We start from the raw sequence: 23,262 nt of genomic DNA on the forward strand, positions 1-23,262 counted from the left end.
CAGTAGTCCGAATAAACGGTGTAGTCGAGGTACAACCGTAGGTAGACTCTGCTGTGCATGTCAACGTACTGACTGTTACTGGTGAAAGTGGGACTCCCTGGGGTGGGGTGGGGGGGAGGGAGTGTGTGGCCAATCGCTCATCCTCACACTTGAGGATGGGGAGGGGGTCACTTTGGCCTTGACGATTCCCAGTTTGCATCCTTCCCCCCACTTGTGTTTTGATAGCTGAGGGGGGCGTGAAGGGAGAGATTTGAGCTCCGTAAAGGTCATTGTTTGTTTGCTGTAGGAGATCTAATTAGGAGGGGGGGGGCATTACTCGGCTAATTAGAAGCTGTGCCATCGCCCCCCCTTCGAGTGCCAAGGGCAGTGGCCATTAGCCTGCGTCTCACGGCCGGATTAAACCGAAGTGTTTGTCGCTGCTGTGTTCTGTGGCGATTAAATCCACCTCCTTTTGGGGGGAGGGGGGGGGGTGCGTTCTTTTTGCCCTCCAGTCCTCCTCCGGCACGTGCAGAGCTGCCTCGTTGCCGATTTGTCTTTGCCAGCTGCTCCGACTTTGCTGGCATGGTCCTGGAACCATGAGGTCAGAGTTTGCTGCCCGAAAAGGTCCGGACCTAGTATTCGCACTGTGTGCGTTTATAGCAGCGGCGAGTCTTTTATAAATTGGGGGGATTAGAGGGGCCATAATTCCTACCTCATCATTAGCGAATCGGTGTGTGACGGGGGAGGGGCACGCTACGGGCCAATCGGCTTTCAGCTGAGGCCCCGCCCCCGATTCATGGTGACTGCTGATAGGCGGATGGAGCAGCAGCAAGGATACCATGACAAACTCAGGGGGCCCGGCACTTTGTAAGGGCCCCAAAATCCCCCCCCCCCCCCCTTCAGCAAACTCAACTGAGTGTTTGCATGTGCCAAACTGGTCAGGGGGGCCTGGGATGTCTCACTGCTCTCCAGGGCTGGAGGGTGGGGGATGGGGTATCAGTTGCAGTTGCAGTTCCGAGATGCTGGGCAGTATCACACCTGAGTGTAACAACAGAACCCGTGTCCATCTTATCCATTGCCGTCGGCTCCCATTCGCCTCACTGTCACTGCTCTCCACACCCTCGTATTTTTATTTTTTCCCGAGGCTGTATATCCCCTCTGAAAGTGGGTGCCCCCGACCCTTTTAACCACTACGCCCCCTGCTGGCCAGTCACTGTGCACAGCTCATTCCCACCGCACCACAGAAAGGTCTTCAGTGCTTCATAAGTGATAGCGACCCCCCCATTCCGGCTGTATCTCCTAGGGTTCCCCGAATACTCATTCTATCCGACGCCTGGTGACCAGCGGGGGCTGGACTGTGGCCCCCCGGCCCCACTGCTGCACAGCGCCGCAGCCCTGCATCACCCCCCCATCGCTGACCCCTTTAAGAACGCAGGTGTGTACCGCCGTTTATTATTGTTTGTGATCTACTGCATCCAGGCCTGCCTGCATGGCGAATAAAGGCCCCGACACTAGGGGGCGCCCATGGGCGTGTAATAAGGGGGTATTTTGTCGAAATGTTCAGGGGCCATATCTTTGTGAAGCCCTGACTACCTCAATTGATACAGCCCCCCCCCCCACGTCTTTGTCTGCGCCTGGCAGCGGGTGCCGTGGTCATGTGACGGGGGCGTCGCCATGTTTCACGCTGGGCCTCACGCTGGCTTCTCTGTGACTGGGGCTAATTTCATTCATCTCAGATAAAATGTCATCTTTTTTATTTGCGGTTTGTCATAATTGTTATTTTTCTGCAGCAGTTAATGAATACCCCCCCCCCCCCCGGCCCACCTTTTGTACTTAATGAGTCGGTTGAGATAAGCGGTGGATTCTGCTCCCCCCCCCTCCGACCCGATTTTGGCCCGGGGTGGGCTGCGACTTGTGCTCTGTGTGAATAGGGTGTTTCAGGGGTATCAGGCCAAACTGGGTTCAGCGCTGATCTGTCGTCGGTTCTGCTTGCACACGCTGGACCTGTGACTGCTGGCACAGACGCTGGGATGGGTCTGAAGCCCTGGGGGGGGGGGGGTGGTCGTCTCTGACGGGAACGGAGATGCGGAAGCTGAGTCGAAACAGCCGAGTGGTGAAGCTGCCGATGCTCTTTCACTGAGCTTCCGCCGACCGACAGTCGGGAGGGAATGTTCCGGAAATCAGCCGACAGACAGTTTATTGCATGATCCTCCGCGTGCATCGTCTGCCAGAGCCTCCGCTGTCTGTGACAGACGGCCTCCTTAGGGTGTGCCGTGCTCTGCACTCGCTTCCATCTCTCGTGGGTCTCAGCTCAGAGGTCGGGGCTCAGATGTCAGGTGGCGCGATGGTGCTGATATGCATCTGACGGCTCCTGCGTACTGGGTGGTACTGAGTGAACTGCATTGTGGGAGTGAAGCCCTTCATGTCAATGAGTTACACCCTTTTATACTCCCCCACCCCAGTCAGGAATGGTGAAGTTTGTAAGATGTAATGACTGAGCAGTGGGGGGTCGCGCAAACATCTCTGTCTGTGTCTGTGTCTGTGTCTGTCTGTCTCACTGTCTGTGTCTGTCTCTGTCTCTGTCTGTCTGTGTCTCTGTCTGTCTCACTGTCTGTGTCTGTCTCTGTGTCTGTCTGTGTCTCTGTCTGTCTGGCTCTCTGTCTGTGTCTGTCTGTCTCACTGTCTGTCTGTCTGTGCCGGTCTGTCTTTGTCTCTCTGTTTGTGTCTGTGTCATTGTCTGTCTGTCTCTCTGACTTACTCTGTCTTCCAGTCCCTGGGTCCCACACCTCCCATTTTCATAAGAGCTGCTTTAATTAGACTCGTTACGATGATCATTATTGTTACCCCCCCCCACTCTCTCCACCTCACTCCGTCTCTCTCCTCCTCTTTTTCTCCACCGCTCACTCCATCCTATCCTCCTCTCCAGTTGGCTTCTCTCCCCCCCCCTTATAATACTGTTCCCCCGCTTGCACGGCTGAATGAGATCTCCCCTCCCCACCGCGGCATCATTCCCCAGCCCGGTTCAGCTTTTCTCGTCTCCTGCATTTTCCGCACCCCATTCATTGTGCACTCATCAGTCTCGCTTCCGAATCACCCCCCCCCCCCCCAGTCACCCCGTCTCTGTGACTCTCATCCCGTCACTCAAACCCGATCTTGGTTCCGCTCCCCCACTCACAGGTACCAGCCCAGCACGGCCCACCGGTTTCCATGGTGACAGCAGCCCAGGGCCTGTGGCCGACCTGTATGGACCTGGTAGCCAGGACTCCGGCGTGGGCAATTACATCAGCGCCACCAGCCCCCAACCGGGGAGCGGCTTTGGGCACGGCATCGCTGTGAGTAGCCCCCCCCCCCCCCCCCCCACAGTGACTAAGTTCAGTAATTCAGCCTCTTCAGTGGTTTTACACACGTCCCCTTACTTTTGGTAGGATTATATACTGATTACCCAGGATGCAGACTTTCTGCTTTTCAGGCCATATCACCCCAAAATTAGCACTTAGCCGTTAGCATGGCTGTAGTCTGTGTGTCAGCCTGAGAAGTGGGGCTGGCAGATGTCCACAGTGTCCGCAGATGGACGCACCGCAATTCCCTCATGCCTCCGGGGGGGGGGGGGTTAGGCAGGCAGAGTAGCCTGCGACTTTTAGCCTTGAGGATCGATTTGCGAGAGTGTGATGGGACCAGGGCAGAGGGTCAGCATGTCGGGGAAGGAGGCGGGGCAGGCGGCCCGTTAAATGAACTGGATATAACCAGTAGTAACCAGTAGTAACCAGAACGCAAGCAGTGCATGTCGTAAAAGTAATAAAGTTGATTTTTGGTCTTGGCTTTTATAATTAGCTTAGCAGATGCTTTTAGCTACGTGTCGCACTGCTTACGTCTGCATGCATCTTTGTGTTTGCTGGAAGGAGGTGGTCCCTTTAAGAGCCCTGCCGACCTGGGCTTTGACCTCACAACCTTCTAGTCAAGCTTCAGGACCTACGATTGCCTCCTGTAAAACAGGAGGAGCTCTGTAATGTGACCGCCGGAGATGTGATCCGCTAAGTGATTAGAGGTGGTAATAGACAGGGCACTGTGTGTGTGTGTGTGTGGGGGGGGGGTGCATTGGGGGCGCATGCCGGGTGATTAATCGCAGACCTAAAAACTAAATAATAGATGTTTCGCTGTTTAAAAACAATGTTCTGGGATTAAGAATGGCTGCCTGCCCAGTTAGACTGCTGCTGTTTGTTTTGTTATCGATTAGCAGCATCTAAACAGTGAAGGGGGGATGGGGGGGCAGCCTTGGGGGGCAGCCACGTTCAGCACAAACGGAGGGCCTGACTTGTCACTGGTCGTGGCTGCTGCACCAGCCATGAAGTGGAAATCTGATCCTGGATCAGTACTTCAGAGGCCGTGGACGGGGATGTATGTTTATTTTTTTCTGTCCCCTGTATTGAGGGGTTTTAAATATGCAGTGACCCTTGATTGCCATTAAGCAACACTGACAGGAAGTGACCCGAAACAGGAAGTGCAGGAAGGTCCCCGAAGCTGGCGGGGTCCCCAGAGCCGGTGACCTTCACGGAGGGTTGTGTCCTTCCCTGATCTGCTCACTGACACTGACACGGTACGCTGTGCAATCCTAGGGCCCGCTGATTGCGACGGCTTTTACGAACGGATACCACTGAAGCGAAGGTCGGCCGCCATCTCGCCGGAGGTATTTCCAGTTACTCTTTCTGTCATTCGTTATCGCCTTTTCATCCCCATTTCTGTTCTTACTCTTACTCTTCCATTTGTTTAGTTTATCACTGTAGCTCTGCTACTCCGCGCTCTACGTTCCATCCATTGTTCTCCCAACTCTTGGTCGGGCTGAACGCCGCCGACTCGCTGCTGACTCCCCTGCACGGCACACTTGCTTTCTCCGTAAAGAGTTGCTCTGACTCCCCCTCCCCCCTCCCCGGGTCCTTGGAGAGATTCCTGCTTAACTTTCTGCCTGGTGAAGTTGGCCTAAAATAAAGCAATTAAACACCTACAGAAATAAGGGTGGAATCATTGGGGGGTTACAGTGAAATCAGTGAAATACAGTGAAATCACTCCCTGGGATTTGAACTAACAACCTTCTGATCACAGGCATGGTATATTAACCCACTGAGCCATAGAAAGCCTCCCCTAGGATTAATAACCAGTTCAAGCCATACCGCCCACTGTGTTGTTTAAGGGACAACATTAACTTAATGGCACGGCCCTGAAACCTGCAAGCCTTTTTGGTCCAATCTCTGCAGGTCAGGTTCTGGATGGGTGGTTTGGTTCCTCACAGTTCCACACCGGGTCCTGTCATTTAATTGTCACTTCAGCGTCTCTCCACAAATAACCACGCTTACATCACCGAGTGAGAGTTTATGGGGAAGGCAAAGTGTGTCAGCCACGTGGCTGTGAAAGCATCTGTCGCGACGCTCTTGCATGCTGGGATACCAAGCACCTCCAGTCTTTAATCGCCTCCTGTCACCTCACTCCTGGTCCTTTCCAACTCCCCCAGTTTCTTCTGGTTTTTGACTGGATGACTTCGAGAGTGGCCGTGTGCGCTGAAGAGATAAGGGGCTTTTGGGGGGGGGGGTACAGTGCACAATCCAAAGGCCCATTTGACCACCTAGGAGCTGTTAGATTGGAGCCCTTGGCAGAGAGAGCTTGCTGAAATTCTGGGGAGGTTTGATGAGGATGGTTTCCCCTCACTCCCTCTGTATGTGGGTCTGTGGGGGGGGGAGTGACCTTTTTGCACTGTCTTTTTCCCCCAGGAGACCGTGCCAGGAGGGGCCAGAGAGGAGGGCCTGAAGTTTCTAATCGGTTCTGTGTACAGGTGAAGTCATCATCATCCCAGCACTACAGTAACCCCGCCCCCCCCCCCGCCTCCCCAAACCACCCTAAGCGGAGCATTGCTCAAGGGTGGTGCCACAATCCTCAAACCGTCACGAAAAAGCGAAGCCTTCTGCCCTGCAGTCTGAGTAACCACAGTAACCACACGCAGGGCCGGTTGCCCACTTCCCGTGTCTCTCCGACTCCCCCACGCAGCTAGGGGGCGACGTTTCCCATCTGGCCCCGCTTACTCACGCTGTATGTGCTGTGCATTCATTTTATCTTGGGTTATTCTGTCATTTATCTCTGTACTACTTTCTCTGCTGGGTGCTGAATAGGTTTGGTGAGCGTTACTGTTACTTTAACTCTGGTATCAGGCGGGATGGGACACAAGGAGGGGTGGGGGGGGGGGTGTTGGGGAGATTTTACTTCACATAAAAGCTGAGAGCAACTGACTGTAAGCAAATGTTATGAATTGTTTTTATTTTTGTGATGTCTTGATGTTAACCATAATTAACTATTTTGGGCAATAAGAAGAGGACAATAATATTTTTACTGTCCTTTTTTATAAGTGTTATTTAGACAAAGATTTACAGGTTTTATTTTATTTTAATAAATTGTGAACTCAACTTTACTCAAGTGGAAAAAAATATATAAACTGTAAATATCGTTCCAGTCTCTGCGTATAACCGGTTCAGAAAAAAATACCATATTTTTTGGTAGGTGTGTCACAACAAAAAAATAAAAGAAATGAAAAATGCTTTAAAAGTGAAAATGAGCTCACAGCCGGATTGACAGGCCGTCATCATGGCGCGGTTTTGATGTGGGAGGGGCCGCTGGACCACCGCCCCCCCCCCACGCCGGCAGACCGATGACATCATAGGGAGCCCTCCCACGTGACTCCCGCCTAAATTCATTTTACGAATAGAGAAATATCCAAAGCACATTTTTAATAAGGAGGTTTTCGGTCATTACAAATAGCTCTGCTCGTTAATTTTGTTTTCCCCCATCTGGAAATCAAGGTGTAAATCTAGCCCTGTGGGGGCGACCGTTAGCCACCGGTTGTTGATTTAGCATTCAGCTCCAAAACATATGAAACTTTAAAGCACCGTCTGCTCCCCTCGTTTCCCTTTCCGTGGATCAGGAAGGGAAACGCAGTCGAGCGTAAGCGAGGTCCGGTTTAACCTCAGAGGCTCACAGGTGTACCTCTTTTATTTAATGGTACATAGACTAAAACAAGAATCATAGACCAGTAAAAAAAAAATCGCACTGTGACTGGTAGGAAAAGACGCGACCATCTGAGATTTGCACATTTTCACCTTTGGCTGTTTTTATATTATTATTTAAATTGTGTAAACCGGACGGGGGGGGGGGAATATGCAGGAAGGCTCTAGAAAGAGGACATGCGAGCGCTTAGTAGATGCAGTCAAGCTGACGGCCGCGAGCGTCGGTCTGTCAGGCCGCGCGACGCTGGGGATGGGAAGCGCGTGGCAGCCATGAATATTAATAGGGTGATGGAAAAAGACGGCAGAATCCCTTTAACGAGAAAGATAGCGATCACCATCCACGACTGATAAATGCACATGCTGTGTTTTTTCTTTCCTATTATTATTGGTTTTTATTGCTTTTATTCCGTGTTTTGTACGTTGAGAAGAACCAGGTTTAAGCAAAATGCTGGACACTTTAGAGGAAGAGCCCGACCTTCATTCGGGTTTCCGTTTAATAAAACCGCAGGTAACGATCGAGACGACTGCAGTGACAGTGAATTTAAAATAATAAGCATATATGTATATAATGAAGGTGGTCCTTTGCTGATTTCAGTTATCAATCAGGGGAATTTTATTCAAACCCTTGTGGATGTTAATATGGGAGATTGTATGAAAAGTAATAATATGACGTACTGTACCACCTTTCCTGTCCCGTTCTGCACACACGCCTCTCTGATCGTCGTCGTACGATGGGTGTTTTTTCGATTTAACTGAGTGCTGTATTTAATGCCGGTGTACGTGGGTCATACCGCTCAGTCGTGTTCTCCTACTGCAACCCTGTGTATCTGTTAGTTAGCTGTAGATGTAGATCTTTAGCTAGTTAAGATTAAGAAGTAGCCGTAGTGACAGATTTAGGGCTGTAGTCTTTCTTATAAGATCTAAGTTTTTTTAAGTGGAAGAAAAAAGCATTCATTTATGGGGTGGATTTCTCTGTGTCGTCCTCTTCTGTTCCTTACGCTGATCTCCACGTGATTTCAGCCAACCAAAGCTCTCGCGAAAAATACACTGGGAAGTCAGCGCTGCAGGACGGGACTGTAAACCAGGCAGGCAGAATGTCCGAAGAGGTTTGCCATACTACCTTAAATGTTAATGCTAGATATGCAAAAGTTTTATTTTTGATTATCTTTTTAAGAGGGACACAAGCTATAAATACGAATAAAGATTTTATTACGTGAAAGAGAATATTTTTTTAAAGTGTTCTATCACATAAATGATAACAAAACAACTATGGCGATATTAAAGACCTGTGTAAATGTTTGGTGTTTGTACACATCCTTGTGTGTGATTTTTTAATACTGCTATGTTTTTTAAACATGTCTGCCTAGATTCCTCAGTGATCTCTTCTTCTGTTTCTTGCTCATCTGGAAACGTCAATTGAGGGCACCGTGATTTAATTTTGTACCCCTCAACCACACCACCTGCTCCTTGTTTTGACCAAAATGCAGTTTCGTCGGCTGTTTTTTTTTTATTATGGTGTTGGTCTGCTGTGATCGTGGCAAATACTACGGGGGCATAATGAGTCACCGTAATGGATTCGATCTCCGGGGTACTGTGTCACCACGGCCTGGGCGACCCAACAGCAAGAGAATATAGTCCCGAAATTATCCGGAACATTCACAGTCTTTGCGTTCTACAACTTCTTAATTTAGTGGATGTTTCTAGCCAAAGCGACATACGTCTGAAAGCAGGGACAGACGCTCCCTGGAGCAATTGAGGGGTTAAGGTGAAATCTTTGGGATTTGAGCCAGCGACCTTCCGATTACAGCCCCATGTTTCTAATGGTGTTTGCGATCAGACGTGTCCAGCACGAAAAGAGGGCCTTTATAAAAGGAGAATCTTGTTCAGGGTCACATGTCCAGAACAAAGGCCAATTTTTCTGCTGCCTTTTGGTCAAAGTGAAGAGTGCTGTCCGCATCTTCTCACGTAGCCGCTTGTTGATTTAATCGGTCATTTTATCCCATAGCTTAGAATTTGAGGTAGCATGGCACCATCGACGCAATTTAGTTTCTCATTGTGCAGCGGTTTTTCAGAGGCGAATGTTACACACCTCGCTAGATTAGAGAGAGTGAGTGAGTTACAAACCCCTGGAAGTTGTCCTCTGAGAGAGCATGCTCCAGGGTTCTTCCAGACTTGAATTTCCAGGAAAGGGGTAGAATATCGACTGAACTGCCACCCCATCGGTCGATGCGCATTGAGGGTTGCGCATATTTCTGTTAATCTTTTTTTTTTTTTTTTCGTGACGACGTTCAGCCATTTCACGTGAGAGCAGAGACACCCTCTTCTGTTTTTTTTCCTCTTCTATTTTCTGTAGCTGACACTGTTTGTACCATGTGCTGTTTGCCGTGTGACCGGTGCGTTTGTGAGCTTCTCTGTTAAAAAAACAAAACACAAAAAAAAACCTGAAGTACTGAAACTGAGTCTGACCGTGTTGTATGGTGCATACGATACTGCTGACTGTTACGGGGTCCGCCAGACCACGTGGGCGGTCCTGATGTCCAGGATTTGGGGGCTTTCACCCCCTGAACCCCCTCCTTGAAATCCGGGGTGGCCTGTGTGGTCGCATGTGGACCAGGGACACCGGATCTCGGACATGACTAACGAGACTCTGGAAGAGCAGAGGAGGACCCCCTGGTGTTGAGGTGGGCCCCCCTCTCTCTCGCCATCACGGCTTGGTCGCCACGCCTGCCCACGTTCACTGCTGACGGACTCTCTCGTGTGAGCGGCCTGCCTCCTGCTCACCACCGGAGGGCGCCCTTCAGATCAGGGTGTGTTGCGGCACCTGGCCCCGCTGTAAGATAACGTGCGAGTGGGTGGGGTCTCCTCATCTTTGGTGTGCAAAGTATAATTTTATATTTGTATTTTCAATTAATAATGATAATATTGTTTGTGAAAGGTTTCCATCCTCTACTGTGGTCCAGAAATTGACGTGTCTGTATGGGGGGGGAGGGGGGGAATAAAACAACAAAACCTGTTTTATTCTTTGGTTTTTATTTAACAGCAGCACTGAGATCTGCACACACATGTGTGGGAATTATGGGACATACAACTTGGCAAGGCTAATGGATATGGAATGGCGTCTGATTGCCAGCGAATAAGGACATCGTCCATGGCCAGCCAGACTCAAGGCCAGCTAATTATTTATAATCGGTTGGATATTGACGTCTGGGGAGGGGGGAGGGGGGCTACACTGATTGTATGCACCATTAAGCACGAAATGATGCGTTTATCAATAACTTGTTTAATTGTTTTCTCTGAAGCCCATACAGTAACACTCACGGCCCGGTCAGTCTGAAAGGTGTGATCTGTCCGGTCTGCACACAGCCGCAGAAAGTTGCACAATCTAGTGTACGGTCTGGAACAGCGGTAGGACGATGGCTCGCTTAGTCCTTTCAGAAAGTCCATTTGGTCACATCTCTGAGCGGCACATCCTTTTCATCTATCCTGTGTCATCTTATGGGGTTGGCGCTGGCCAGGCGCTTTCACCTGCTCGGCGGAGAGATGACTCTTGATCAAAAAAGATGTATCTGTGATTCCCGTAGCTTTAGGGGCTGCCTCGGTCCACGTCACATCATCTCTGAGGGCCTCTTGCAAGTTGCTGGTCAGCTCTAGGATCAAAGTCGGTCTATAAACACAAGCTGGGCAGTCGTGTGTCCCTCGTGATAATCGGCATGTACGCTGAAGTGTTTTTCCCCTGTGGCCTGATCGAATATGAGCGCAAGTCCCCGTACAGAGCCATTGTGCTTTCATCTTATTAAACATGACCTTGTGTTTGATCTGGAGACCTTTGGCACGAAGTCTCTTACTCGGGTTTCAGAAAGAGCCTTCCTCCTGGGGCCGACTGACGCCCCGAGCGGTCTGTCAGCTTTGGGGATGAATTTGAGGCATGACCCGAGCGAGATGCACCTCCGCATGTGACTTGCGGACGTCACGGTCCCCGTTACAGGAAGCTCTGCGCGTTTGCATAATAAACGAGGCTGAGCCAAGTCTAATCACACCTGATGGGTAAATCGCGGCGCACTGGGCCAGATCTCCTGATGGGCATCACCGGCGAGGCTCTCGTGAATATTCATGAGGCAGCGGGTGGCGCCACATGGACCTCTGCATTGATTAACGGCAATTAAAAAGGCCTCTCTGACGATCCGTCACAGATATGTCAATTGTGGGCGTAATTGGCGTGACTCTGAGGTCAGATGGGTGGCCCGTTCTCCTGTAAACACGAGACAATGGGAGAGTGACGTCAGTGCACCGTTAGCGAGGGGCTCCGAGGGTACCCCAAAAGGAACCAGCGGGGGGGAAGTGAAGGGGATGCGGAGGATGGAAAGGTCTTCACGTCGCAGGGGGATGCTGGGGGAGGGGGCAGGTGTAACTAATGGGCTGGTTTAAGGAAGCACTGAATGGAAATGACAGATGGCAGCAATCAGTAAGTCATCACTGCTTTTCGGAAAGCCTTTACGTCTGAAGAAAATGACATCACCAGAAAATGACATCACCTGCGAGACCTGGATGTTGGGGGGTGCGGGGGGGGGGGGGTCAGGGTTGGCGTAACAGGTTGGATGGTACTGATTGTCTGAGAGTGTTGGGTCAGCCCTCTGCCCAAATCACCCAGAGCGTCCCCCATAGCTTGAAATGAACAATTTTCTTAAACCAATAATTTTATTTCTCAATGTAATGAGCTATAATTGTCTTTACAGTTTTTATTTCCCCAGTTACTGGCATCCCGTCTGGGTTGCACCTCGCCCCCCCCCCCCCAGAGGATGGATGGATTTCTCCTCTTTCCACGCCGCATGAAGTTTTCACTCTTCTTCTCTCGCATTCGGCCTCCATTCTTCACCTGCACAGGTGTCCATCTCCCCAGCGACCGGCAGAGGTGGGAGGGGCACCAGCTGTGGCTATTTCGATGCTAATGAGTCCTGGCGTGTCGGTGAGTCTCCAAGAGGGTGGGGGGGGGGCGATTCGGAGGCGAGTGGCGGTGGGGGCGGGGAGGGTTATGAGAGGGGGAGGCGCTCCCATGGGAACCAGGCTAATTAAGAGCAAGTAATTAAGAGCATCCCCCCGAGCTTTCCAGAAAAGGACAGGGGGCGGCGGAGGGGGGCAGGGGGGGTAGGTGGTGACTGAAGCCCGTATGACGCAGCAGGGAGATGAACCCTTTCATCCTCCCATATCTGTCAATGCGGCGAAAATGCAGATCAGCGACTCGCTATTCGTCTGCGTGGACGGATGTTTGCTGAAACGAGCGTCTCACTCGAGCATGACGGCCTTTAACCGCTGCGCCACCTGCTGTCCGACGCAGTGCTTCCTCTTGTAATTCCCAGGGGGATGCAGATTTCTGTCTCTTCCTCTAATACTGCTTTGCATTTGCGAAACACGTTCTAGATGAGTTTTTGTGCTTTGCTCAAGGGTACAAGAGCGAGGCCCCCTGCTGGGAGCTACTGTCCGGGTATCCTACCCATGAGTCATGACTGTAGGATATGACTGAGAACGGGATGAGCAGAAGGACCCCCTCCTCAGGCCCCCTGCCGCAGCCCGAGATCATTACACCAGCGGTGCTGCACACTTAAGTTCCGGATCTGTACCATGACATCAGTTCGACGCTCTGACTAAGATTTTTTAAGGGGGGAGCATAAGAGGAGCCATAATTCATACAGAGGGGCCGACCTTGTCATTAGCCAATGATATGATTTTCTTTGGTGAGTGACAGGGGAGGGGCCATTCTAGGGGCCAATCAGCTTTCAGCCAGGGCAAGTGTCCCTGTGGTCCCGCCTCTGCATACACCCCTGCGAGAGCATGACAACTGCCATTCAAGGGCAATTCCGAGGTGTTGGGTTTGGTGACCATGTGTATGCCATGCCAACGGGAAGCTCTAGGGGGCGCCCAAGCTGATCTGTGCCCCCGTATGACCTTCGGAGGAAGCTGCACATCGCGGGCACTGCCAGCTGTGGCTCCCCTCCTCCAACATCATGCTCCACCCCCTAGACCCGCGTGCTGCTTTCTGGGAAGACACCTCCAGCCCCCTTAAAGCAAGCTGTCCGTCATTCCGAAGGCAGGACATCCATCAAATGCCAGGTGCAGGGCCATCTGTCAGCGCCGTAGTGTCTGCACCGCGCCCCTGCCGTTCCCCCGCTGTCCAGGCAGGGTAGGGCGGTGGATACCCCCACCCCCCACCCCCCGGGCCTGGAGCCCCATTAATTATGACATTCGAGTCGCCTGGGCTGGATGGGAACCAGTAGTATACCTCTGATCAGACGTGGTCGAGGCTGTCTTCCTGCTGGGTGTTGATGGTCTTCCTTTTGGGTGGAGGCCATCTTCCAGCTGGGTGGACCCGGAACACCCAGATGAGTCAGCTCCCCCTAGTGGTGGTGGTGCTGAATCGCCTCCCTAGCACACCAGACCAGACCAAACCATCCAGGCCTATGGTCTCTACTCTCTGCATAGGACGGTGAGCTCAGGCACACTGAGAGCAGTGGGGGTGTGATATTTGCCGGTGGCGGTGCTCACCTGTCGCGTTAAGCGTCATTACTCAAACCTGAACACGCTCAACAGGCCTACGGTGCTGTTAATTATAATCTGGAGAGTCTTCTTCCCTCCCCCCCACTCACAACCTCATTCACACTCATCCTTGCTCCCCCCCCCCCCCCCTTTCCTAGCTAAGACTATTAATCACACACACACACACACACACACACACGCTGGACACCAGGAAAGTGAGGGGTGTGCTAATACACCTTGTTCCCTCCGCATGGAGCCATCATCACCATGGCGACGCCCCGCCCGCGTCTCACGTCAGTGCCCCCATGCTGGGGTGCGGATCCGACCCGAAAGGGCATTGTAGAACGGATGTCTCCGCAGGACACTTCTGGAATCTTCCGCAAATCGTGGACCCTGTGTAGGTGTAAAACGCAGCATGTCGGCTTGCCTGGAACACAGGTGTCACGTCCTCGCTTCCGGAACTTTCCGCTCATGCATCCAGACTGACCCATAGAATCTGTGAGCGACGGGGGGGGGAGCGACAGGGGGGGAGGCACTGTGATGGCCATTAAGCTTTCAGCTGGGGCCAATTCCGCTTTGGCTCCGCCCCTGTATCACCCATCCAGCTGGTGTTTGACCTTTGACACAGTGTCTAGCTGCCCGTACCTATATGTAAGAACTTAAGAGTGTTTATGAAATGAGACCTGGTAGTATAACGACGCGGCGCCGACCTGAACGGACTTGTGTCTGTGTCTCCGGGAACAATCTGGAGAGCTTTGCTGCTTCTCCCGGTGAGAAATGGCAGCCGAGGTAACAATGGTCCGGCCGCCCGGGCTAATTAAAGGAGCCGGGTGTCTCTCGCGCTCCGGTGAAAACGACGCAAGGTGCCCGTCTCGGAGGCGGACGTGCCGCTATGCCGGGGGGGGTGGGGGAGCGAGCGAGTGCCAGCCCCCTGCCATCCGAAAGTGGCCAGCAGCTGGATGGGTATTTTATTTCATTTTTCCCTGCCACTCGCCTCCCCGACATGATTTATCGCCGGCCGGCTTGCAGAAGAACCCCCAGGATCCCGCCGCGCCGCAGTGGGGGCCTCAAGGTCGCCTCTCTGCTTTCCTCCGCTCCCACCCCTGAGGGGTGGCCTCGGGCCCTCAGCTCGTGACTGAGATTAATTACCAAACGCTGTGGCCGCCTCGCTTCCAGGGCACCGCACACACATTTCAGTGGTGCCCCAGATCCCCCCCCACCCCCCAGCCCTTTGGGTTAAGTGTTACCCCCCCCCCCCATTTGATGAGAGGCCACGGTGACACTACGACCCGTGACTAAGCCATCAGTCATCGCGTGTGAGCTCATCCCGGCAAAGCGGACAGTGATGCGGGGGGGGGGGGGGTTGGTAAACTGTAAAGGGAGGGGAGGCCTGGCTCCCAGATCACCCGCGCTGCCCGCCTCCCAGCCCCAGCCATGTCCACATCCCGCTCATGCTGCCGCTCTCCTTATTGGACACCTCCTGTCCTTCTTGTCTCGGCCCCGCCCCCCCAGGGCAGGGCGCATGTCATTCGCTATTCCCCCTGGCGACGGGCGCTCCAATTGGACAGCTGGGTGCCAGGCGGCCTCTCAGGCTCTCAGTCTGCGATGGCCTCAAGGGCCAGATAAGATTATCGCTGACGGCCCCCGCTTGGGCTGGGGGGTGGGGGAGCAGCCTTATACACATATATTTCCCTTTATCATTTATTAAATGTTGTTTTAATTTAATTTTGTCCTCCTGTCTCGGAGCAACGCCCTTTCCCATGCTGCCAAACTGGCTCTCATACCCTAATCCTTTCTATCCCTCTTACGCCGACCTGCTTCTCCACTCACGTTAAACTTCCCCACATGCATGCGAACGACGGGTCCGATTCTCTGGGTATTTAATAATATATTTTAATTTTATTTCACCTTCCTGCCAGGCCTCTCGGGTCATGTTGTATGAGAACCGCTTTAGAGAGACATGATCGTGATACTGTATTAAAGACGCCCGGTTCTGGGGTCCTGGTGAAAACGGCGGGCTGAATGAGACCCCGTACTTGGGACGGGCAGGTCCTAGTGCCCGCCGGCTTTCTGGCCACTTACCGTCCTTTCCAGTTGGCTGCAAACGTCCGTGGATGGGAGCGGCTGGATCCAGAGGTGCCCGTGTTATTTATTCAGTGCTTAATTAATGAGATTAATAAGAGTGAGGGGGTGCATTTTCTTCTTTGATGGCTTCCATTTTTAATGCCGTTCGTGAGTTTGGGGGGGGGGGGGGGGGCGAGAGGGGGCTGTTTGATGGAGCGGGCTGTCAGCTGTCACCTCGCCCAGCTGGCTGTGCTGATTTCCTGTTCGGGCAGCGAACCATCACACACCCCCGCCCCCCCCATCCCAGGCAGGACCTCACAGCTCTCCTCACTCTGCCTGAAGCTGTCTTGTGGAGACATTCACTGTATTTTCTCATTCTAGTTGGGTCACTTTCCTGGTGTCTCCCTGAGAGCGTTTTTGTGACCACCGGGGGGCGCTAAGGAATGACACCCGTGATCACCCGCGGAAGATCACTGAGGTGCTGTGGTTTCAGGTCCTTAAACTGTGTAATTATTAAATGAATGAAATGTTTATCTTCTCCACCATTTGGGGTCCTGAGAGTGACCGTCAATTCATTAAGATCTGGCCGTGGGTCCACACTGGAACATGCCTCATCTGGGTTCTCCCAGCCGATTGCCCGCTCTGCCGTGATTGGATGAGCCATGGTGTTTTTTTAATTTTTTTTATTCGCAAGCTCGCATATCTCCAGTCTTCACAGAAACGGACTGACTCCTCAGAATCTCGGTACGTGACGGGATATCCACTTCACACTCTTTCCAGGAAATGGCTCTTTTTATGCAGTGCCAAACCAGCACTTGTCCCCTAGGGGGCGTTGTTGCGGAGCCCCGATCGGGCCGGGCTGTGCCTCTGGCCCACAGCAGCGGTGGCGACATCTGTGAGAGATAATTAATTACTTCACTGTGACAGAGTGCCAATCACATTAGATCCAGACCAACAACAGAATGGCGATTTGTTCTGCTCTGGTGAACAGCACCATGCCAATCATGGTTAAAAGCTGTGACCAATATATCAAGCAACCGTGAGCAGGACCTAGATGAGAAACACAGCTGTCTGCGGCGCCTCTGCACACAGCCACATCCACAAACTATCCACATCCACAAACGGACTATTGACTTTTTATGGATGGTGACCAAGCTGTTGAAGATTTGGTGATGGTCCAGATTCAGAAGCTCTGTGGGTAGCTACTGGAGGTTTTTGGGATGGTTTGTGTCCTTCTAAGGTCCGTTTTTTTAAGGTAGGGGGCATAATTTATACAAAGGGGCCAACCTTATTGTTAGCCAATAATATGTTTGGAATCGTTGAGTGACAGGCGAGGGGGCACTCAGTGCACCAATCAGCTTTCAGATGCCCCTGTGGCCCCGCCTTATATACACCCCTGCATGCAGTACAGAGAATGTGACTTGCCCACAGGAGGCCGTTTCTCTGCAAGCTGCATTATTAGCTCCAAGTGGCTCTTAAAATGAGGCTCTTAAAGTGCAATTAGTGCCTCTTTTCGCTCCTGCGTGAAAGGTTATCTGTAACCGTCAGGTGAGAGGAAGGACAGGTTACCACGGCAAGGCCAGCGACAGCAGCCAGAGGGAGGGAGCGCGGGATTGTGGGAAACGCAGCGTCGCTCGTCGGCGTTTCGTTGGATGGTGTCCTTGGGTTTCCTTGTCGAGCTGTTTAAATACCGGCTCAGTGTAACTGCAGCACGCCTACAAACTTTGTAAAATGGTCTCGCTGTTAATATCTGCAGGACAAGCTGAAAGATTTCTCCCAATTACCAGTTCTTTGGCAAATGGGAGAATTCACTACGAGATGCTTCTGAGCAAAGACTAAACACTTTGTTGCGGCTTAACGGTGTCCATCCAACAGGAAGACGGACCCCGAGACGGGGTCGGCGGTCCGCTCCGATTTTCACGAGCCTCTCGTGAATTGGGACAGCATCATATTTGTCATGATAAACGCTTAAATCTGTCAGTGTCATTTATCCCCCGGATGCGAGGTGGCGGTGTGTGAAATTCCTGTGATTTGGTATTTGCCGTGTCACACTGCCCTGGGGGGGGGGGGGGACAACCTCTCATCAGTCACGCATGTGTCCAGTAATTTTGCTTTCTCTCGCACCTGTTCACCTGCATGGAGGGGGGGGGGGGGGTGGATGGAGCTCTCCACATGCCAGGCTCAGTTATCACGTTCCGACACGAGAAGGGAGACGATGTCAGTTGGTGACGATAAAGGAGGCAGACAAACGGCGTTCAGGCCGTCGGGGGTTCAAGCTGTGGCCCCATCTGTCCCCCCCATGTGCCATCGTGGGGGGATGCCCCCCCCCCTCCCCATGCCCCCTCAAAGCCACCAAAGAGGCCATCAGCAACAGTTTGTTGTTGCCGTTACCTAATCATTTTGCCGGTGGATTAATCTTCAATGGGGGGCCCCGCTTGAATCCCTGGCACTTTGGTGTCTGTTTTTTTGGTATGAGGGGGGTGGGATGCGTGCCCATTACGGCTGACGGCTCACTGGGGGCTGGGGGCGCGTGTGCCAGTCCTATTTCGGCTGACCTCTGACCCCGAGACGCAAGAGGACGGGGGCCGGATCGCTGGCATCGGGCTGTCGCTCCGTCTGGGGCGACACGTCGGCCAGGATCCCGGGCAGCCGGCAGTCAGGCAGGAATAATAGGCGCTGCTTTGCGTGTCAGTTCTGGAGAGCCTGACGGATGCGCGATGCCACTCACCCGCCACACGGTGTGACAGGTCTTCATCGCGGGTTGTCATGGGGACCCTTATTTATTTATTTGTTGCTCGGCTTTTTTTTTTTTTTTTGTGAGGAGCAGCAATTCCAGGGGTATTTAAAGGCTACCCACCCTCTCCTGCTTGTGCTCCTCTCCGTCGGCGGGGCGGAGCGGCGAGTTTCTGCCGGCGTCGGCGATTCGGAGCCTCCAGGTCGCATGCCGCGGGCTTCGCACGGCAGCACGTTCCACGTCTATCTAGCGCATTCTTCGGCTAGAAGCATGAATAAACATCGCGCCGCATTCCTACCAGTGGGAGGCGTGTGCCCTTCAAACGGACACATGGGTGTCGGGAGAGAAACGGAATGGCGAGAGAGCGCCCCCTGGTGGTGGCAGAAAGAATGCGGCTCCTGTTTTTTTTTTTTTTTTTGTCTGCTGGGGGAAAATTCTCAGGGCTCAGTCGACCGTGACATATTTGCCAGCCAGTCAATATCTCATTGTTGCCAATTTACACACTCTGGGCTCCTGGGCTCATTGGTGGAGCCTCAGTGGGTGCTGTGAGGAATCCCAGCATGCCGTTGTGCATATGTGTGCCAATACACGCGAGCGTTTCCCAGGTCATCACATGCACACCCTGCTGTTATGGTTTTATTACCTTTTAAATTGTTCTTGCTCATGAGCCATTCCAACCAGGATAAACCTTCAGGATCTGAATCTGTGGCTTGCTGGTGCAACTCTTGGACATGACTTACAAACCTGGAAACGGTGATGAGCGGTGATGGAAATAGCAGGTAGATGGGGTCCCGACCCAGAACGACCAGCAGCTCTCCATTTCACATCCTGGGCTTTTAATTACCATTTAACTTTGTGTGTTTAAATGCAAAAAATGTAAGAACTTAAAGCATACGGCAATTCTCACAGTTGGAAAACAAACCAGAGAAGGAGGGGAAAAGCCAGGGTAGGAAATCCCAGTGAAGCCAGAAGGCAGGCAGCTTTCCGTGCCCCCGCCAGCCGTGAAAACGCCAAACGGCCGCCGCACAGGAGCGTCTGAAGGCTGTCAGTCAGGCTGATGGACGGGCCGTGACTCATCGGGGGCGTTAGGAAGAGAATGCTGCCTCAGTGTCCGTCACAGGCTCCTCTCCAGGATCGTTTCAGAGCAGTGGGAGGGAAATTACTGGCCTGGGTCTCTTTCCATATTATTTCCGCGGCATGAAATAGACGAAGCTGGACGCTGCTCTTTCTGGGCGCAAAGAGATGTCACAGCGTTACCCGTGATGGAACAGGGTTGGGGCACAACTAAAGACGTGGCATCATGAAATTGTGGGTACTTCACACATCCTGGATACCCCAGAAACCTTAGATACCCCACACACCATAGATGCCCCAAAAACTGTGGGTACCCCACACTCAATAGATACCCCGGAAACCTTGGATACCCCACACACCCTGGATACCCCGGAAACCTTGGATACCCCACACACCCTGGATACCCCAGAAACCATGGGTACCCCTCACTCAATAGATACCCCACACACCCTGGATACCCCGGAAACCTTAGATACCCCACACACCCTGGATACCCCAGACACCCTGGATACCCCACACACCCTGGATACCCCGGAAACCTTGGATACCCCACACACCCTGGATACCCCCGAAACCTTGGATACCCCACACACCCTGGATACCCCGGAAACCTTGGATACCCCACACACCCTGGATACCCCGGAAACCTTGGATACCCCACACACCCTGGATACCCGGAAACCTTGGATACCCCACACACCCTGGATACCCCGGAAACCTTGGATACCCCACACACCCTGGATACCCCGGAAACCTTGGATACCCCACACACCCTGGATACCCTGGAAACCTTGGATACCCCACACACCCTGGATACCCCAGAAACCTTGGATACCCCACACACCCTGGATACCCCGGAAACCTTGGATACACAACATTACTTGGACCCCTTGGAAGTATAGGTAGCACTCATAGAAATCTTGGACAGCATCATACCGCATCCCTCTGTCCCTCTAATGCCTCAACTAAACTAGTGATGCACCGTTTGAACATAAAACCACAAAATGAGAAATGCTTCTGAGCCTCGGGTGGCCTCTGCAGTGATTGTTGTCTGATAGGTGCTGCTGTGGATAATTAATTTGCTCACATTTTTCCTAAGCTATTTTGGGGTTTAAGAAATCATTCGGCGCAAGGAGTCAACTTGAGTTCCAAATGTGGTATAAGGGAGGTATCGGTGAATAGCGAAATCTTTCGAAAAGCACCTGCACTCCACGATGAATAAGACGAAGAGGATTTTACCAGCACCAGGGTAAAACCGGGTTAGGCGTCAAGTGTGAGAAGAGTACGGCGCAGGAATAGTGTGACTGTGGAGGACGGCGAGGGAAGCCATCGCTGATTACCGCTGGGCCGCGTCCTCGTTCCCGGCCCCCTCTGGGAACGCCGAGCTGGCATTTGGCAGATGGCTGTCAAGATGCATAGTTTTGCGTCTGTTTCATTCTTTTTTTAAAAAAAAACATCTTCTATCAGGCATCCTGATCGCTTCGTGTTCCTTTATCCCATCTTGCCACCACGGCCGAGCGTCTTATCAGCGGGATTGCCGCGCCGACGATTGTGTCCTGAACAATCGGCGCCGCCGTTATCACAGGGAATTCATTTCCCTGGAGCGCCGGGAAGGGGAGAGAGAGAGAGAGAGAGAGAGACGTGGCTCGAGAGTCAGCATCAAGGCCAGCCGCGTCTGCCTCGGTCTGAAACCGAAACGGGAGGTGAAAATGCGCGGGGCGCGGGAGGAATGACAGCGAGGTCAGCACTCGTGTGATCTGAACGCCAGACATTCCCCGCCAGAAGGTGGCAGTGAGGAGTGAGGAAATGCCATGATAGGCATGTACTGGGTGATATCTTTTTTTTCTAGGTGTGCATCTCCACAGGTAGCCTCACAAGTCATGACACATCTTCATTACATTCTCTTTCATTAGCAGACGCTTTTATCCAAACAAATGGGAATGCAGTGTCACACAGTCCCTGGAGCAACTGGGGTTTAAGGGTCTTGCTCAGTTGCCCAATGGTGACATCACTCTGCCGATCCTGGGATTCAAACCTGCAACCTTCTGATTACAGGCACAGCCTTCATCGAATCCTTAACAACGAAAAAAAATAAGGCCCAACAAGGTCTGTGCACATGGGGTTTCACACGACAATGTATCCGCGGCATGCCAGCTCTCCTCTGTGCTCTGCACACGGTGTGACATACGCACTCTTACTCGTTTTAGTCCCCGACAGCGTAGAGTCGGAGGAGCCGCAGCCAAGTTGTCTGGATGAAACGGGAGCATGTACAGCTGTGGGCGATGCAAGTCACTCTCAGTGAGAGTCTGCGAGAAGGTTTGATCATGTTGTAGAGTTGGTCCTCTGGCTCCCCCTGCAGGTGATATGGAGTAAGTGAAGTGGAAACAGCTCTGTATTATATTAGGGGCAGTGGAAGCCTTAACTGAGAGCAGCTACACAGCTTGACATTTTTACTAGAGATGGAATCTCTGCTTGCCACGTTGAAAAGGTTTGTGTTGGTCTTCACAGCTCACTGTACATGCAAATGCTTATACCACCAGAGTACGTAGGTGCCTCACTAAAATAAGGTTTTTGGTCGGTGAACTTATTTCAGCGTCACCTCACACTAGGTAAAGATCTTGTAATTCAAATTTGAGGTTTTCAGTTATTATTAGGGTTTGAAACTGGTCGTGTGCAACATTACTGTTAAATACAATCACACGTTAATAAAACGATACGTGTATTATAGTTATAGTTATATTTAGGGCGGGGATGTCATCTACTAATGGCCCGTTACATATGTCAAAGTTGAAGTAAACTAAATGGAGCTTCAGTAGAAGGAGAAAATAACGAAGGCAGAGCTTTTCAAAATCAAACTCCGCGACACTCAGTCAGCCAGCACCACCTGCTGGTGAAAATCCGAAATTCAACTAAAATATCATTTCTACACATACAGTTGTGTCCTTAACACAGATCATGCACAGAACAGAATAGCTGGAACAACAGCTCAGATTAGCGTGTGACTCGATATAACTTTTATATATCCATTTAATAATCAATATACCATATTTGACTATCGTTGAAGGAGCACACATGAGGTGAGGCTGTTGTGGGATACAGTTGGTGCAGGTTCAGATATCCGATGATCAGCTAACGACCGCACAGTCCACATACAGCTATTCAGACGCAGGAAATGTCGGGGGAGTGTTACGGCAGAAAAATAAGAAAACCTTAAGACTTTATTTGTTTACCTCATTTCAGCAAGTCTAGGGGAGGACTCATTAAAAAGACCGGTCCCCAAGGTGACACGCTTTTCATCTGTTAAGTAAAACGCTGACACAGAGAATACCGAAATCCCGTGTTAATGCCAATTACTACCCGAAATGAAGTTTTAAGAAAAAGCAATGAAGTAGATAAAACTTGTTTTCACTTACAGATCCATTCACCGTGTCAAATCCAGGGGGAAATTTTCAGATCGTCAGATAGTAAATTAAATCCCATATAAATGGAAATTATCTAAATAATTGTTAATCGGCATTAGTCTACGGAATTTAGGGATTTGGTGCAATTACTTTTCATACTTTTCTTTGAGGAAATAGCTGGATATTATCTGAATGTAAATGAAACCAGGATTCGCTCGTTCACCATCCCTGCTTGTAATTAATAGAACTGTTTGCCTGGCTTCATTAGCTTAATGTTTATCGTAAGCTGCTTCTCCTCTTTCGTCTTTCTCTGCCTGAGTGTGATTATAAGCGCTCTTTGTCTGCCGTCTTCCGTGATGAATGAATACAGCACCTCGCTTTCTTTTCCGATGACTCTGTAATTAAACCTGTCCGACGAACTCCATGGTATAAATCAAAC

At 51.6% G+C, this 23,262-nt stretch overlaps 1 protein-coding gene across 7 annotated transcripts in view; it reads left to right on the forward strand.

The window, feature by feature from the left end:
• Positions 1–8,321, forward strand: part of LOC111860871 (RNA-binding protein Musashi homolog 2) — a 69,044-nt gene extending 60,723 nt beyond the window's left edge. For 2 of the 7 annotated variants that reach the window (XM_023844954.2, XM_023844957.2), the window contains 3 exons: positions 1,283–1,414; positions 3,157–3,311; positions 5,739–8,321. In XM_023844954.2, coding sequence (XP_023700722.1) covers positions 1,283–1,414; positions 3,157–3,311; positions 5,739–5,804 — 353 coding nt within the window. In that variant the 3' untranslated portion in view covers positions 5,805–8,321. The other 5 variants (XM_023844958.2, XM_023844961.2, XM_023844955.2 and 2 more) reach the window with 4 other exon arrangements.
• The last annotated feature ends 14,941 nt before the right edge of the window (positions 8,322–23,262 follow it).

Source organism: Paramormyrops kingsleyae, chromosome 24 (genome assembly GCF_048594095.1).
Source record: "Paramormyrops kingsleyae isolate MSU_618 chromosome 24, PKINGS_0.4, whole genome shotgun sequence".
NCBI classification, from domain to species: Eukaryota; Metazoa; Chordata; class Actinopteri; order Osteoglossiformes; family Mormyridae; genus Paramormyrops; species Paramormyrops kingsleyae.